The following is an 18,004-nucleotide window of genomic DNA, read 5'->3' as shown; positions in this document are numbered from 1 at the left end:
ACCTGGGTCTAAAGCAGATACTTGGCATCTCTTCTTAGATGCAAGTTCATCAAACTCTGGGGTCAGAGTTTGCCTCCCACCTGTCTTGAAAGGTCCTGTTTTCTGTCTTTCGTTTGGCCATTTTTCGTAAGGGGTTTATTACATGTGAGTTGGGCGACAGGTCGCAGATGCTAATGAAAGTAAAGAGAGGAGGTGGGGGTGATTAGTGGGCTGAGGGGCCGGCGCCAATGTATTTGCAAAGCATTCTGGGATTTGTAGTATTAGCTGTGCATGCTCTATACTGGCAAGGCGGCCAGCGGGCCAGGTCTAATACATATTTGATATGATCTTGAGGGCCAAACTTTAATTATAAAACGGGCCAAAGCCTGAGTTTGACATATGTGCTCTAGATGCTACAAAAGTGTGACTTTGGTACTCAACTATTCACAACTTCACCATATTTTCTAACATTTCTTTTTGCCGTTTCTCCCCACTGAGTCTGCTCCATCTCACAGAACAATTCCATTGGCCATTAATTACCCCTCCAATCTATTTTGCCCACATTCCCATCAATTCACCACCCCCACCCCAGTCTCCCATATTCTACCATGCACATATCAGGAGGCAATTACAGCAGCCTATTAATCTACCAACCTGCACACTCTTGTAATGTGCGAATGCCAAGAGTAAAGCCATGCAGACCCAGGGAGAATATGCAAACTGCATCCGGACAGCACGGGGAATTAAGATTGAACCGAGGTTGATGGAATGGTAAGGTGGCAGTTCTGAAGCTGTCCCAATGTGCAGCCCTTATTAATGACATAGATATGTAACAATTTTGCTGATAAAACAGTGATGGATGAGGAAGTGATTGTGGCGAGAACACAAAGTTCCTCTAGAAATATAAACAGGCTAAGTTTGTAACTGAAAAATTGGCCCACTGGAGTATAATGCTGGGAAATATTAGATTATTTGCTTTTGTTAACAAGATATGAAAATAAAATAATACAAATTATCATTTTAATGGTATGAATCTAATTCAGAGGGAACTGTTTGGGCTGAAACAAGAATTACAAAATGTTAACAAGTAGGTTGAGCGGGTCATTGGAAAGGGAAATGAAATATTAATCCTTGCAGCAGAGAGTTGGAGAATACATTTTCCTATTAGTAATAGTGTTTAATGGAATAAGTCTTCAGATGAAAGAATATCTTATGAGGAAAGATTGAATATATTGGGTCTATACCATCTGGAGCTATGAATAGGTAATCTTATTTAAATGTAAGATTCTTTTTGGGTTTAACCTGTAAATGGTGAGAATATAATTAGGCATGTATTTTCAGGATGAATCCCTCATTTAAGATGAAGATGAGGAAGAATTACCTACCTCGAATGATCTTGTAGGGCCCATGGGCAGGGTCATTGTAATGGTGGTCTGTATGCGCCCCTCCTCACGAAGTCCTTAGGTCATTGGGGCACCAGCTTCTGCTGCAGGCTCTTGAGGTTCACTGTGGGGTCTTCCTGGCATTTATTGGGGGCCAGGAATTGCCCAGGGGTGATTAAAGGCACACCATAAACCATCTCCGCCGAGGCATTGAAGACCTCCTTCACTGCAGTATGTATTCCCACTAGGACCCAAGGCAGTTCGTCCACCCAGTTGGGACCCTTGAGACAGGCCATCAAGGCTGCCTTGAGGTGCCCATAGAAATGCTTCACCAATCCGTTGGCCTGCAGGTGATATGCCATGGTATGGTGGAGCTGCATCCCAGAATGTTAGCCAGCGCCACCCAGACCCTGAAGGTGAATTGTGCCACCCCCCCCCCCCCCACCCCCATCCAAGGTGAGGTGCTCCAGGACTCCAAATCTGGCGCAGGTTTCTGTGGCGGTATCAGCCAGTGGAACCACCTCTGGCTACCTCATGAAGCGGTCTATCCTGGTCAAGAGGTGTCTTTCCCCACGGGAAACCGGTAACAGCCTCACTAAGACAATGTGCATATGGCTGAACCTGCGTCACGCCAGCAGAAAAGTCTGTGTGGGCACTCTGGTGTGAACCTACACATTGGAGGACTGACAGTTCGTACAGGTCTTGTCCCACTGGCTGGCCTGTTTACAGAGGCCATGCCAGTTAAACTTGTTGGCCACCATTTTGACTTGTTGGCTCACACGGAATTTTGAACCTGAATGGTGCAGGTTCAGCCACATACATATTGACGTAGTTTATCATACAAGCAAATTCCTGCAGTCCTTCCACCGTGCATGGCTTAGTGAAGTGCTGAACTGACTGAACCTTCTCGGGCAGGGTGTGGCCCCGTGCTTGTTAATTTTGTGTCCCAGAAAGTTGATGGTGTCCAGACCAAACTGACACTTAGTGGTATTGATAGTCAGTCTGAACTCACTCAGTGAGGCGTACAGCTGTCTCAGGTTGGCGGAGTGGTCTTTGCGGCTGGCAATGAGGATATCATCCAAATAGATGAATGCAAATGGGGAATCCTAGCCCACTACACCCATCAGCCACTGGAAAGTTTGTTCCACATTCTTTAGACCCAAGGGTAAGCAGAGGAATTTGAACGAACCAACGGGGGTTATGATTGCAGTCTTGGGGATGTCCTAGGGTTGAACTGGGATTTGGTAGTACCCCCGGATGAGGTCCACCTTGGAGAACACCCGTGCCCTGTGCAGGTTGGTGGCAAAGTCTTGGATGTGGGGCACGGGATATCCATCTGGCATGGTGGCCTCATTGAGTGGTGATAAGTCCCCGCATGGTCTCCAAACCCTTGCTGATTTGGGCACCACGTGGAGGGGAGAGGCTCAGGAACTGTCGGACATTCGCACAATCCCAAGCTTCTTCATCTTTTTGAACTCCTTTACCAGGCTGGGCTTTTTGGGAGGAATGGTGCTTGGTGCATGCCAAAACCTTTCAAACTCTGGCTCTGGGGGAATACCTGCCTCCCACCTGGACTCTATAACACCTTCAGACAATGAGTTTGCTTGCATCCTGGCAGAGTTCCCTTCAATAGTGGTGCCACAGTTCTCCATGGCTTTCTGCCAGGATGCAAGCAAACTCATTGTCTGAAGGTGTTATAGAGTCCAGGTGGGAGGCAGGTATTCCCCCAGAGGCAGAGTTTGAAAGGTTTTGGCATGCACCAAGCACCATTCCTTGAGGTTGATCAGTAAGCAGTGGGCCCAAAGGAAGTCGGCACCCAGGAGCAGTTGTGCATTTGCCGCGAGGATAAAGGTCCATGTAAACCGGCTGTTGCCGAACTGAAGGGGAATGGTGGAATTGAATGTAGGAATTGTTTGCTACCCTCAGTGTTGGGCTCTGTTTGCCGCAGAGGGTGTTTAGGCATGCAAGGGGTAGGACACAAATCTCTGCGTCCGTATCGACCAGGAAATGCCTGAGCGGTAGTGAGCCTCAAATGTGAAGGAGGTTATCATGTGAGCCAACCGCTACAGCCATCAATGATGATTGGCCAGGGTGTTTTTCCAAAAACTGGCAGGGTGGGTGGCATCAAAGGGCCTCCACACCCCATTACTGATGATAGTAGCAGAGCTATCCTGGTCTGTTCACTTACTTCTCTGCTGGCCTTGATCTCACCAGGAGCTGTTCGTGGGGCTTGCTGATGTGGTCTACAATGGTACTAGTGTCCTTCTTTGCTCTCTAGAGCATGTCCACTCGGGCAGCGACCCTCCGAGCATTGCTGAAGTTCTCGTCTGTGAACAAGAGGCGTATATCCTCGGACAGCTGGTCCAGGAAGATCTGCTCAAAGAGCAGGCAAGGAGCATGAGCTCTCACTCTTTAGGGCAGATTGGGCCCTGTCCCCCAATCAGTCCACGTGCAGCAATCGGGCAGCATGCTTGCGCTGTGATAGCCTAAAAATGCGGGTTAGTAGCTCTTTGAGGGCTGCATATTTGCCTTGCTCCGGTGGCTCCTGTAGGAAATCTACAACCCTTGCCTCTGTGTCCTGATCGAGGATGCTCACGACATAGAAGTAGCAGGTGTCATTGGCGGTGATGTGTCGAAGTTGCAACTGAGCCTCAGCCTGCTCAAACCAAACGTGCAGCTGCAACACCCAGAATGTTGGAAGCCTGAGAGAGGCTGCATGGATGGTCGCTGGCTCTGCTCGATCTGTCATCTTCAGGTCCAACTGTTGGTTGGACCTGTCGGGGTCACCAATTTAGCGTTTGTGCTATAACACTAGGAGATGAAATCAAAGACTGCTTTATTGCACTGGCATCTCTGCTTATATGGGCCCCTGACGTCCGCACCAGGGGCCTACGTCATTGGAACACTGACCTTGGGTTGGCCGGCATTTCCGCCAGAGTTCCTCATCTTCCCGCTGTGCGGAGGTCACCTGGGTTGATGGCCGGTGTCACTCCCAAGTCCATGCGTTGGTGGGCCATTTTGTGGGCCAGTTCGTGTCCTTGTGCACAGGCCACTACATTGTATCCTTATTAATTGGTAGAGCAAACTTAAGGTTCACACATCCTTTGGACCTTACATTTTGCAGAGTAAATTAATTGGATTGATTCCTGAGTTGAGAGTCTTGTTACGAGAAAAAATTGAGTGAGATCCAGCTATTCTTACCAGAATCATGCAATCAGTTTTCATTGAGAGGTACAAGATTTTGAGAAGGAATGACAAGGTAGATGCCTAGAGTCCATTTCCTCCATTGGAGAGGCTAGAACAGGATCTGTAGTTTCAAAGTAAAGGGATGGAAATTTAGAACTTGAGTTGAAGAGAACAAAGGATCATAAATCTTAAGAATTCTCTATCTCAGATGTTGTAGATTCTCAGTTACCCTGCTTCTATTTGTTAAGTTCTTAAATTCAAGTCTGGACTTCTATATATCTCTCAATATCATGACCCGATTATTGCCAATCTTGCCCAAGCTCTGAAATCTCTTCCCTGAACATTCTTGCCTCCCATACACTTTTTCCTTTAAGATATTGCTTAAACTTTGGACTTCTATCTTTGCATTTCCTCCATTGGAGCTGGCTTCATTTCTTTTTGGCTTGGCTTTGCGGACGAAGATTTATGGAGGGGTAATGTCCACGTCAGCTGCAGGCTCGTTTGTGGCTGACGTCCGATGCGGGACAGGCAGACACGGTTGCAGCGGTTGCAAGGGAAAATTGGTTGGTTGGGGTTGGGCGATGGGTTTTTCCTCCTTTGTCTTTTACCAGTGAGGTGGGCTCTGCAGTCTTCTTCAAAGGAGGTTGCTGCCTGCCGAACTGTGAGACGCCAAGATGCATGGTTTGAGGCGATATCAGACCACTGGAGATGGTCAATGTGGTAGGCACCAAGAGCTTTCTTTAGGCAGTCCTTGTACCTCTTCTTTGGTGCACCTCTATCTCGGTGGCCAGTGGAGAGCTCGCCATATAACACGATCTTGGGAAGGCGATGGTCCTCCATTCTGGAAACGTGACCTACCCAGCGCAGTTGGATCTTCAGCAGCATGGATTCGATGCTGTCGGCCTCTGCCATCTCGAGTACTTCGATGTTGGAGATGAAGTCGCTCCAATGAATGTTGAGGATGGAGCGGAGACAACGCTGGTGGAACCATTCTAGGAGCCGTAGGTGATGCCAGTAAAGGACCCATGATTCGGAGCCGAACAGGAGTGTGGGTATGACAACGGCTCTGTATATGCTAATCTTTGTGAGGTTTTTCAGTTGGTTGTTTTTCCAGACTCTTTTGTGTAGTCTTCCAAAGGCGCTATTTGCCTTGGCGAATCTGTTGTCTATCTCGTTGTCGATCCTTGCATCCGATGAAACGGTGCAGCCGAGATAGGTAAACTGGTTGACCGTTTTGAGTTTTGTGTGCTCGTTGGAGATGTGGGGGGGCTGGTAGTCATGGTAGGGAGCTGGCTGATGGAGGACCTCAGTTTTCTTCAGGCTGACTTCCAGGCCAAACATTTGGCAGTTTCTCCAAAACAGGACGTCAAGCTCTGAAGAGCTGGCTCTGAATGGGCAACTAAAGCGGCATCGTCTCCAAAGAGTAGTTCACGGACAAGTTGCTCTTGTGTCTTGGTGTAAGCTTGCAGGCGCCTCAGATTGAAGAGACTGCCATCCGTGCGGTACCGGATGTAAACAGTGTCTTCATTGTTGAGGTCTTTCATGGCTTGTTTCAGCATCATGCTGAAGAAGATTGAAAAGAGGGTTGGTGCGAGAACGCAGACTTGCTTCATGCCATTGTTAATGGAGATGGGTTCAGAGAGCTCATTGCTGTATCTGACCTGACCTTGTTGGTTTTCGTGCAGTTACCATGTAGAGGAACTTTGGGGGGCATCTGAGGCACTCGAGTATTTGCCAAAGCCCTTTCCTACTCACGGTGTCGAAGGCTTTGGTGAGGTCAACAAAGGTGATGTAGAGTCCTTTGTTTTGTTCTCTGCACTTTTCTTGGTGCTCCCTGAGGGAAAAGACCATGTTAGTAGTTCCTCTGTTTGCGCGAAAGCCGCACTGTGATTCTGGGAGAACATTTTCGGCGATGCTAGGTATTATTCTATTTAGGAGAATCCTAGCGAAGATTTTGCTTGCAATGGAGAGCAGCGTGATTCCCCTGTAGTTTGAGCAGTCTGATTTCTCGCCTTTGTTTTTGTACAGGGTAATGATGATGGCATCACGAAGGTCCTGAGGCAGCTTTCCTTGGTCCCAGCAGAGCTTGAAAAACTCATGCAGTTTGGCATGCAGAGTTTTGCTGCCAGCCTTCCAGACCTCTGGGGGGATTCCATCCATACCTGCTGCTTTGCCACTTTTCAGTTGTTCAATTGCCTTATATGTCTCTTCCTGGGTGAGGACCTCATCCAGCTCTAGCCTTAAGGGCTGTTGAGGGAGCTGGAGCAGGGCGGATTTTTGGACTGAGCAGTTGGCACTGAAAAGAGATTGGAAGTGTTCTGACCATCTGTTGAGGATGGAGATCTTGTCGCTGAGGAGGACTTTGCCATCTGAGCTGCGCAGCGGGCTTTGGACTTAGGGTGAGGGGCCGTATACAGCCTTTAGAGCCTCGTAAAAACCCCTGAAGTCGCCAATTTCCGCGCTGAGCTGGGCTCGTTTGGCGAGGCTAGTCCACCACTCATTTTGGATGTCCTGGAGTTTGCGCTGAAGATGGCTGCATGCGCGACGGAAGGCTCGTTTCCTCTCTGGCCAGGACGGCTTTGCAAGGTGAGCCTGGTGGGCAGCTCGCTTCTTTGCCTATGGGTTGTTTTGTTGTTAAAATATCACATATATAAAGCTGATGATGTAGCTGTGTTTCGATTCATTCATCTTGATGAATACATAATTCATCAAGATTGTCAGAAATAAAACTTCTCACACATGAGTCTCTTTAAAACTGATGACACGACAAGCTTTATTTACAAGTCTGCAGAGTTGGACTCAACTGGCTTCTCACCAGTTAAGCCCTGATACATACAGTGCATTGATTTTTATACCCTTGTTGTTTGCCCTTCCCCTACTTATTAATACTGTTTTAATTGGTTAGTATTGCAAAAGCATTCTAAGTACAACTGCATTTTTAATTATCACGTTCGTTACGTACGCTGCGAACTCTACATACACTAAATTCTGTTTCTCACCCTTCTTATCAATCTTTTGTCTCCTGCATGTCTCTCACTATGACCATGGAAAGATATGTTTAAAAAAACATATCCAGCTGAACCTTTTGTCCTTGGCTGCTAGTAAGCTCCCTGTCCGTTCTGGCTTCCCTTTTTATGATTAATCATCACATTTTAACTTAAGCCATTTTAACCTAAATTCTCTATATATAACAATCCACCCCTTTCTCTCTTTAAAATGTGTGTATGCAAAACCAGAGTCCATCAGGGCATGGTGGGCCTGAGTCACCCTTCCAACCGTTAAGAGGGAAAGGAGTGGTATTAGGAATCTGTATATAATGACCCATATTATTTCCTTCTTTTTCCACACAAGGGGTATATGGATGTTGGGTGGTATTTTCTGCCCAGCATTTCTCAGGAACTGAGGTATGGGAAATAAAATTACCCTCCTTTCTTCCCCAAATGTGGTCCTGAAACAGGACCACTGTGTCTCTGCATTTCTTACATTTCACACCTGATAAAGACATAGGCAAACTACGAAAAATCAAAGAACATAACAATAACATTGTGAATCAAGTCTTTCTGCGAAATTGCAAGATAAGAGGTTTTTCTCCAGGAACACAAGTCCAATCTGAGTTCGTATCAGGGTCCTGAGGCGCCTCTACAGGTCCCTTAAATCTGGATGCGTGCGTCCACCCCTTCTCTCTTGTTCGTGCTGCAGCCTCTGTAGTTAAGAGAACTTGGTATGGACCTTCCCACTGGGGCTGGAGTTTTTCAGTTTTCCAGGTCTTGATGAGAATCCAGTCTCGTGGTTCCACTTTGTGTAAAGAAAAGTCTAGAGGCGGTGTTTGTGCCAATAGTCCTCTCTTTCGTAAATCTGTAAGAGAGCGTGACAGTGCCTGTAAATAGTTCCTAACAAATATATCCCCTTCCCCCAAGGTGGGACACCCCTCAACTGTACTCCAGAAGGGAAGCCCAAACATCATTTCATAAGGGGACAACCCTACATCTTTTCGTGGGGCAGTACGAATTCTTAATAAAGCCAGGGGCAGACACTTTATCCAAGGCATTTTAGTTTCCACCATTAATTTTGTCAATTGCATTTTTAGGGTTCCATTCATACGTTCAACCCTCCCTGAGCTTTGTGGATGCCAAGGGGTATGCAATTTCCAAGAGACCTGTAATGCATTACAAATCAATTGCTGGATTTTTGAACAAAAATGTGGACCCCTGTCTGAGTCTATAGAATCCATTATATCATATCTGGGGATTATCTGCTCTAGGAGGAGGCGAGCTACTGTAGAGGCTGTAGCATTTACTGTTGGGAAGGCTTCCACCCATCGGGTAAAGTGATCTATTACCACCAACAGATACTTCCATCTTTGGACTTGAGGTAACTCTGTGAAGTCGATCTGGATACTTTGAAAAGGGCGTATGGCTAATGGTTGACCTCCCATGGTCCCTGTCCTCATCACCTTTTTATTAATTTTTGTGCATAGGTGACAGTTCTGCACCTCCTGTTGGGCCAAGGTGTAGATTCCCTTACACACATATTCTCGAAGCACTGTGTCACATAAGGCTTGGGTGCCCCAGTGGCTCTGATGATGCAGGTGTTTTAAAATATTGCGAGTTATTTCTTTATTTAGAACCATTCTTCCATCTGGTGTCTTCCATGTTCCATCAGGCAGCTGGCTTGCGCCCAGCTGAGCCATGTCCTTTTCTTCCTTAGCAGTGAAAATGGGAGCCTTCTTTATGCCTTGTCTTATTGGGATTAAGGTCAGCAAACGGACTTCTTGTTGCATGGTTGCCCTTTTGGCTTCTTCATCAGCCAGTCTGTTTCCAATTGCTGTCGGGGTATCTCCCCTCTGATGGCCTGGTATGTAGACCACTGCTATTTCCTGGGGTAATGTCAAGGCTTCTAAAGTCAGAGTAATCATCTGTTCGTGTGCCAATTCCTTTCCTCTTGATGTAATTAGACCACGCTCCTTCCAGATCTTACCAAAGGTATGCGTATTTGGAATCAGTGTAAATCGTTCCAATTTTCTTTGCCAGTATTCTGAGGGCTCTCTGCAAGGCATATAGTTCACAGGACTGTGCTGACCAGCTTCTGGGTAGTCTCGTGGATTCTACTACTTTCCAAGTATTTCCTTCTATTATAGCATACCCACTTCTTCTCATTCCGTCAACACATCTGGCGGAGCCGTCAATGTAGAATTCATATCCTTCTCCCAGCGGAGTATCGCAAAGGTCTTCTCGGGTCTTGGTCTGAAGATCCGTCAACTCGACACAGTCGTGCTCCACCTCTCTCTCTGTTTCACTGCCGTATAAAAACTGAGCTGGGTTGCAGCTATTAATCTTTGCAAACTGTAGATCTTCTCCAACCATTAAAATGGTTTCATACTTTAATATGCGAGAATCAGTCAGCCATCGATGGGCAGTTTGTGTTAATAAAACACTCACAGAATGGGAGGTGTACACAGTCACCTTTCCTCCAAAAGTAAGTTTACGTGCTTCCTCTACCAACAGAGCAGCAGCCGCTACTCCCTGGATACACGTCGGCCATCCGCGAGACACTGGGTCCATCATTTTGGAAAGGAAAGCCACTGGGTGTCGCTGACCGCCTTTTTCCTGTGTTAAAACCCCCACTGCTGTTCCTTGGTTATGAGTGACAAATAGCTGGAAGGGCTGTTTTAAAGAGGGCAGAGTGAGTACCGGGGCTCGTGTCAGGCGATGCTTCAAGTCCTCAAACCATCCCTCCTCCTCCTGGGTCCATTTCAATGGATATTCATTTTCATTTGTCAGCTTTTCATACATAAACTTCACCAACGCTGAGTAGTCCTCTATCCATAACCTACAGTAACCTAAGAGTCCCAGGAATTGTCTTATTTCCTTCTTATTACGGGGTAACGGCATTCTAGTGATTCCCGCAATCCGTTCAGGGGTAATCCGTTTCTGTCCTTTACTTATCTGGTGTCCCAGATATACCACAGTTCTCTCAACGAACTGTAACTTGTTCCTGGACACCCGTAGACCCTTTTTCCCCAGATAATTCAAGAGTCTAATTGTATCTCCCCTCATTTCTTGTTCCTTGGGTCCTGATAATAGTAAATCGTCCACATACTGCATTAGTTGGGAATCATCAGATTGTGGATAGTCCGCCAGGATTTGTTCTAGCATTTGTCGAAACAGGTTCGGAGATTCAGTGAACCCTTGGGGCAATACAGTCCACCGAAGCTGTCTCCGTCTACCTGTCCATGGATTTTCCCATTCAAACGCGAACATATCTCTACTTTCCTCTTCTAATGGACACGTCCAGAAGGCATCCTTCAAGTCGATAACACTAAACCACTCATGGTCTGGGGGAATCCGACTCATAATAGTATAGGGATTAGGCACCACTGGGTGGCGGGTCTGAACAATAGCATTCAAACTTCTTAGATCCTGAACTAGGCGATAGGATCCATCTGACTTTTTCACTGGGAGTATAGGGGTGTTATAAGGTGACATGCATTCTTCTAATAGTCCATCTCGTATTAGAGTCTCAATTACCGGCTGTAGCCCTTTTCTCCCTTCCAAAGAAATAGGATACTGACGTTTCCTTACCGGCTGATGACCTGGTATTAATGTGACATGTAAAGGTGGGATGTCCAGACCTCCTCGATTTCCCTCCTTATACCAGACTCTCTCGTCAATCTGCCATTCATCCTCTTCCTTTAGAGCACAGAGGTGGACTCGCACTTCTCCGTCCACAGGGAGAGCACCCAAACCTAGGAGAGCCTGTAAGTCCCTTCCTAGGAGGTTAAATCCAGCCGACGGTAACAACAAGAGGTCTTGTACCCCTTCTCTTTCTTCCAGTTTCACTGTTACTTGGGGAATTATTGATACCATTCTGGGAGCCCCTTCTATCCCATAAATTTTCAAATTACTTTTTACAGGTTCAGTCCCGATTGGCACAGTTATTACACTACTTCGTTCCGCTCCTGTGTCCACCATAAACACCACCTCTTCTCCCTTGGGACCAATTTTTAGTTTTACCAGGGGTTCCCTCTTATACTTGGTCCCTAACATTTGGAACCCATGACCCCCCTAATCTTCTTCCATAAGTTTGAGGGCACGCAATTCCCTCTTGTATCGGGGGCATTCCCTCTTAAAGTGTCCTTCCTCATTGCAGTAATAGCACTTAACGAACCTCCGGGGTCTTCCCTCTCTTGGATATCTTGGATTGTTTAGAGGAAGGTTTTGTTTTCTTTCCCCTCTGGATTCGGCATTCATCTGTCGGATAGTCTGTACCATAACCTTTGTCGCCCTCTTTTGATCTTCTTCTTCTCTCTGCACATATACTTTTTGCGCCTTTTTTAACAGGTCGCTTAGGGGTTTTTCGCTCCAGTCCTCCTCCTTTTCTAGTTTCTTTCTAATGTCCTGCCATGATTTGGAAACAAATTCAATTCGAATAAGCTGTTCACCCATTGGTGTACTAGGGTCCACGCCCGCATACTGTTGGACATTCTTTCTCACCCTCTCCAAAAAATCAGTAGGGGACTCGTCTTTCCCCTGGTGGTTCCCAAATGCCTTGGTGAAATTGTGACCCTTTGGCACAGCCTCCCGTATCCCTTTAATTGTCCACTCTCTATATTGTCTCATACTTGCCAATCCCTCGGGTGTTCGTTTGTCCCACCTGGGTTCATTTAAGGGATATTTTTGTTCATGGGGTCTGGGGTCCCCAGGTTGTTCATATTCCCACATGAGGAGGGCAGCCCGTCGAATCATCTGCCTCTCCTGGGGTGAGAATAATGTTCCCATTATTGCCTGCATCTCTTCCCACGTATATGTGTTTGGTCCCAGGAATTGGTCGAGCTGTTCGGCCAGTCCTATAGGATCTTCCAATAACTTTTTCATTTCTTTCTTAAATCCCCGCACCTCTGTACTAGTTAGGGGAACATTCACATATCCCGTTCCCCCTCCCGGTCCTCCCATAGGAACTTCCCTCAGGGGATTTAGGCTTATTGAAAACTTTGATGGTCCTGGACCAGTCTGGGATCTTGTCCAGGGTCGGTTTACCGGTGGAAGTTTAGGGTCCGACTCCCTTAATTCATTCTTTTTTTCCCGGCCCCTTTCGGGGCAATCAGATTCATCACCTTTCCCCTCCGGTAATGAGCTTTCCTCGGGCGCAGTAGGCACCGGGGGAATATAAGGAGGGGGAAGGTTGTCCAGAGGTTCCCACTTCTTTTCTCCCGCTACCCTCAATTTAAAACATTTTGTTAAGGATCCTGGCCATGGAACCCAACAAAATGCATATGCTGACTCTTCTTGATTCACCTTTGGTCTCGAATTTACATATATGTTTAATGCTTGTCTAACCCAATCCTCATCAGATCCAAATTTCGGCCACCAGACCGAGGAACCTTTAATAGGTTGTTTCGACCAAAGGAGACAATATTGAACCATCTTTTTCTTGTTTTTGTCTCGATATCTTTTACTATCCCAATTTTCAAACATTCTCCCCAAAGGGCTGTCAAGGGGAACTCCCAGGAATTGTCCTGAATTTTCAGACGAGCCCTTAGATTTTGATCCTCCCATTTTCCCACCTAGATCCGTTTATCGTTGCTGAGGACCCTCTCATTCTGGACCCTACTCCCTTCTTCTCAGACGCCTCGTCGGAGGTACTGTCCCTCCTTCGGTTACCGCTGAGGTTTCCCTGGGGTCGACCCCTCTCTTCTCGGCACTTCGTCGGAGGTGCTGTCCCTCCTTCGGTTACCGCCGAGGTTTCCCTGGGGTCTATCCTAGAGTCCCACGACAGGGTCCTCACGCCACGACAAAAGCTCTATACCTGATCTATTACGTTAGGTTTTTTTATCCTAACAGGTGTATCCCGTTACACCTGTTACCCAATCCCCACACCACAATCGTAAGTCGTCACTTACCGGTGTCTTCTCGGGGATTGAACCGTCACCCTTCTCCTCTCCGTCTTGTCGTGTCACCTTGTCCGGATACCACTCGCTCAAGCCGCCCGAAGCAACGAGCAAGGGACTAGGAGCCGCTGAACTCAGCGGGGTGCACCACCTCCGATGTCCCTCTTCTCGCCTCCCCTCACGGCCGGAGTGTAGATCCCGGACGAGCCCCCATTTGTCAGAAATAAAACTTCTCACACATCAGTCTCTTTAAAACTGATGACACGACAAGCTTTATTTACAAGTCTGCAGAGTTGGACTCAACTGGCTTCTCACCAGTTAAGCCCCGATACATACAGTGCATTGATTTTTATACCCTTGTTGTTTGCCCTTCCCCTACTTATTAATACTGTTTTAATTGGTTAGTATTGCAAAAGCATTCTAAGTACAACTGCATTTTTAATTATCACGTTCGTTACGTACGCTGCGAACTCTACATACACTAAATTCTGTTTCTCACCCTTCTTATCAATCTTTTGTCTCCTGCATGTCTCTCACTATGACCATGGAAAGATATGTTTAAAAAAACATATCCAGCTGAACCTTTTGTCCTTGGCTTCTAGTAAGCTCCCTGTCCGTTCTGGCTTCCCTTTTTATGATTAATCATCACATTTTAACTTAAGCCATTTTAACCTAAATTCTCTATATATAACTAAGATGAAAAGCAGATTCCCAAATTTTGCAAAATGTTTAAAACGTGCACACTTTGATAATTGTATTGTGTGCATTGGCAAAATAACATAATAGCGACTCTGTTATATCTGTCTCTGAGGCCAATGTTCGAACATCTTTCAAGAGAGTGAACATGCCCCAATGGCATACCTGGCAGGGTCCTGAAACCCTGTGCCAACCAACTGGCCAGATTGTTCATGGACATTTTAAATCTCTTGTTGCTGCAGTGAGAGGTCCCCAACTGCTTGAAAAGGATATCCAAGAAGCCGTCTCAATGACTATCAGCCCATAGCACTCACCTCGACTGTGATGAAATGCTTTGAGGGGTTAGTCATGGCCAGAATTAACTCGTACTTAAGTGAAGACCTGGAGTCGCTGCAATTCCCCCACCGCCACAATCTCTCGACAGCACATAGATTCTCACTTGCTCTCCACTCAGCCCTGGATCACCTCGACAACAGCAACATGTAAATCAGATAGCTTTTATTTGCTTACAGCCCAACTTTCAACATCATCTTCTCAGTACTATAACAAAATTTCAATCATAGTATGCTTTTAAAACACGAAAATCCTTGACCAAACATTTATTTTAATCTATAATGAAAATAAACAATCTCTGTTGCTTGAAGAATGCCAATTATATCTCTCGAGGAAGAGTAACTGAGTTATTGAACTTGGCAGCATGAAGGATTTGGACTAAAACCAGTAAGGTAGCCAATAACGAAGGAAGCCTCTGCAATCTCTTAATGTACCAAATGTCAAATCAGCTCCCCTGTGCAGTCTGATTCGGTATCTTTACTAGTTTCGCGATGAAGTCAGCAGTACTGCATATTTCAGACTCTATCTTGAACATCGAAAATAAGTTCAATTCGTTGCATTTCTTTTTTACAATGGGGCAATGGCGACTCGTTTTAACAGCTGTAAGCGCTCTACTAAAAAAGACCGTGGCAATGTTATTTGGAAACGGAAACGTGTGCTTAAACACACTAACTGCACTTTATGGAGTTGAGGTCGTGGGAGTTTTTGTTCCACCTCTTTAAACCCTGCTTTCGATTCCCCTTAAACGCATTCACTCCATGTATACATTTTCTAAATTAGTGGGGGGGGGGGGGGGGGGGGTGTTTCCAGCTATTCCTTTCTTGAAATCTGCCTTCCGGGTCAGTCTTTGCATATCCTGAACCAGATCAACCAGCTCCTTGGAAATGTTTGGACTTGTTTGATCGGGGGTGGTGGGGACAGGAGAACGGGTGGGTGGGGGAATAAAGAGGGGTTCTTTTCCAGTTGGACAAGGCAGAACGCCCCTCCATCTCCATCATTATCTTGCGATCTTATGACTTTCCAGTCCGAGCGCGCACTCGAGAGTTTCGCCTTCCAGCAAGCACCAAGAATTGAATGCGATTCTTCGGTGCCGCATTCCGCGAATTCCTTTCCCAGAGAAGCTAACGATTTTCTCATGACACAGTCCACCAATGGACTGGGTGGGAGAGCGAGTTCGCATTTCTGCTGAGAGGAACAACTTTCACGGTGAAAAGTGCATCGTTCAATCTGTTTTACTTTGAATATCAATTAATAACACCTTGAATAGGTTGTATCATTTTTGGATCGATCGTAGTTTACATTATTGCACGAAATGTAGCACTGTCTCCCCCCCCCCCCACCCCTCCAATCAGGGGCTGTGTAAACGTGATGGTCCCAATACCCAGAAGCTGGTCACGCCACCCCTCGCTGCTGGGAATTGTAGTCCGGTTTTGCTCAAGGATGGGAATTGTAGTCCGTATCTTGATCAAGCGTTGACCCTTTGGAATTGCATCCCTTGGTATGAACGTTCATTGTGTCGGAGTGAGCAGGCGGGCGATCTGTGTTGATCCAGGCGGCGTCTTCACTCGGAGTGCCTTGCAATGTTTCCCAAGCTCGCTCCTGAACTTCCCGAAACTCCCCTCTTGACTGCAGAAACCAGATTGTGCCCTTGCCTCGATCCAGAAGATCGCCATTTAGGGGAGTGCTGAGTTTCTGGCCGTCGCTTCAATCACCATCAAGAAAAGCCCAAGGCGAGTTTCTTATAATTAAAAACAGTGGGGGTGGGACGTAAACTCCAGATCCCATAATTCCATGCAATGATTTCTTTCTCCTGGGCAACGTCACGTAGCGTCACGGAGCAGTCGGGTCGGTTGGAGTCGGCTACTTTGTTGGGAAAGTCTGGAGTCGATCGCTCACGGGAGCGAAGCTGTCAATCATCCTAGAGGGAGAGTGGCCGGGCCGCAGTGGGGCACTGAAACAGTCCCGCACGGTGGCTGCCATCGCTCCCAGCCCCAAGCACCCCCACCACTCACTGCGCTTTCTTCTCTCACGTTGTTGGCAGGGAATTGGACAAGAGAAAGAAAGTGAGGAGGGAGAGCGAGAGGGAGTGTACCTGGGCTGGGCTGGGAAGTTGATTCGGAGTTCCTGGACACTTTGAGGCACCCTCCTGGTTTGCCTTCGCCGTCGTTCGCTGCAGCTCGACCCTGAGTCAGAAGATGAGCGGCGGAGATATCGTCTACAGCGGCTGGTTAAGGAAGTCACCACCGGAGAAAAAGTTGAGACGTTACGTAAGTTTTTTTTTGCACAAAAACACCCATTTGAAATGGGATACTTTCAATGTATCAACTTTAAAATAGGATGGTGATCGCTCAGGAAAATCCCATTAAAATTAGGGAGAAAAATTTCGAACGAGGACTGATATTTCGATGCCTAGCCACTCTGATACTGGCTGCAAAAATCCAGCAACTCTTCTAATTTTATTCGCATGCAAAATAGAATTTGTGAGTTTCTCTGTGAACTGTTTGATTGAGATCTATCTGAGTGGTTGCCAACGTTGGCAGAACGTACGTCGTTTATTCCATAGTTCCACTCTCTAGTTTGCTTGACATTATTAGTGTTATGACGCCCTGTGTTTGTTTTGATATTTCTAATCGTGTTGCATTGGATGGCTGAATTTATGTAAATATATAATTTCAGGCGAATTTTTGCTGAATCAAACAGACTGTCAAAAAATCAGAGTTCCAGCGAGAGACACACCCTTGAACTTGGCTGCTACCCTTGGTCTATTTGAGGTGGAATGTGTGTTGATGTATTTTTTGACTGCAGGTACAATGCCAGGCGACGTGTAAGATTGATACAGCTGCTTGTTGCGTGTGGAAACCAGGGGTATGTCCTCCTGCGGAGTCATGATTCTCTCATCTCCAAGGTGTTCTCCCATTGATAACACTTGAAATATTTTGGCAGGCTGTCAGATGTTATAAAAGATGACAGGAGCTGGGCCTTTTTTTACCTGAGTCACGTCTGTGGTGTGGGAGGTGGCCTTTTAAATAGAGGGGGGGGGGAGGAATTCACTGAATTAAAATGCAGTTTAATCATCTGTGCGGAGAAAAAATATATACTCCTTGCTGAAGTTTTGCTACGTTTATTTAAGTTTGCCATGTTTCAGACATTTGGTCATTGCGGGTTGTCTGAGTGTCACGAGAGGCGTTGTAAAAACATTGTCGGTCGGCAGGTTTTGAACATTCAAGTATGCAAACTTTTGCATTCTTCGTTCGATAGAGTTAACGAGGTAATTATTTACCGCAGCTTTAGAACTGGAATCTTCAACCCATTTCGATTTTGTGTTCAATCGTACAGAAGAGGATGAAGCAGATAAAGAAATTGATCTCATGTGGAGATTTGAAGAGATGATTTCACCCACGAAACCAACCATATGTTGAAATGTGCTGGCATAGCAATGCATTCTTGAATGCATCTCTTTTGATTTTAGTACTTCCCTTTCTTTTAGGAGCTAAACTTAAGTGATTTGGCTTTGTATTTTCATACTTAAGTGGGCACCAAT

The 18,004-nt window shown here is 46.4% G+C and overlaps 2 protein-coding genes and 1 long non-coding RNA gene across 11 annotated transcripts in view; 2 read left to right on the top strand and 1 right to left on the bottom strand.

Moving 5' to 3' along the window:
* The window catches only part of LOC138757629 (uncharacterized), a 37,971-nt gene extending 37,221 nt beyond the window's left edge, over positions 1–750 (bottom strand). The window contains exon 1 of the long non-coding RNA XR_011353766.1: positions 634–750. This is a non-coding gene — a long non-coding RNA (uncharacterized lncRNA). The remainder of the gene's footprint in view (positions 1–633) is intronic.
* usp38 (ubiquitin specific peptidase 38) overlaps positions 1–18,004 on the top strand; it is a 163,107-nt gene that overhangs the window by 60,734 nt on the left and 84,369 nt on the right. For 4 of the 6 annotated variants that reach the window (XR_011353761.1, XR_011353756.1, XR_011353759.1 and 1 more), the window contains one exon: positions 16,505–16,567. The exons of the other annotated variants lie outside the window; for them this stretch is intronic. The gene's annotated coding sequence lies outside the window, so the exon portion shown is untranslated. Of the gene's footprint in view, positions 1–16,504; positions 16,568–18,004 lie in introns of those variants that run through there. 6 annotated transcript variants of the gene reach the window in all.
* Positions 16,650–18,004, top strand: part of gab1 (GRB2-associated binding protein 1) — a 262,884-nt gene continuing 261,529 nt past the window's right edge. For all 4 annotated transcript variants that reach the window (XM_069925282.1, XM_069925280.1, XM_069925279.1 and 1 more), the window contains exon 1: positions 16,650–16,730. In XM_069925282.1, coding sequence (XP_069781383.1) covers positions 16,659–16,730 — 72 coding nt within the window. In that variant the 5' untranslated portion in view covers positions 16,650–16,658. The remainder of the gene's footprint in view (positions 16,731–18,004) is intronic.

Source organism: Narcine bancroftii, chromosome 3 (genome assembly GCF_036971445.1).
Source record: "Narcine bancroftii isolate sNarBan1 chromosome 3, sNarBan1.hap1, whole genome shotgun sequence".
NCBI lineage: Eukaryota > Metazoa > Chordata > Chondrichthyes > Torpediniformes > Narcinidae > Narcine > Narcine bancroftii.
Note: the sequence above shows the minus strand (reverse complement) of the source record. Positions and strands in the feature narration are given on the sequence as shown.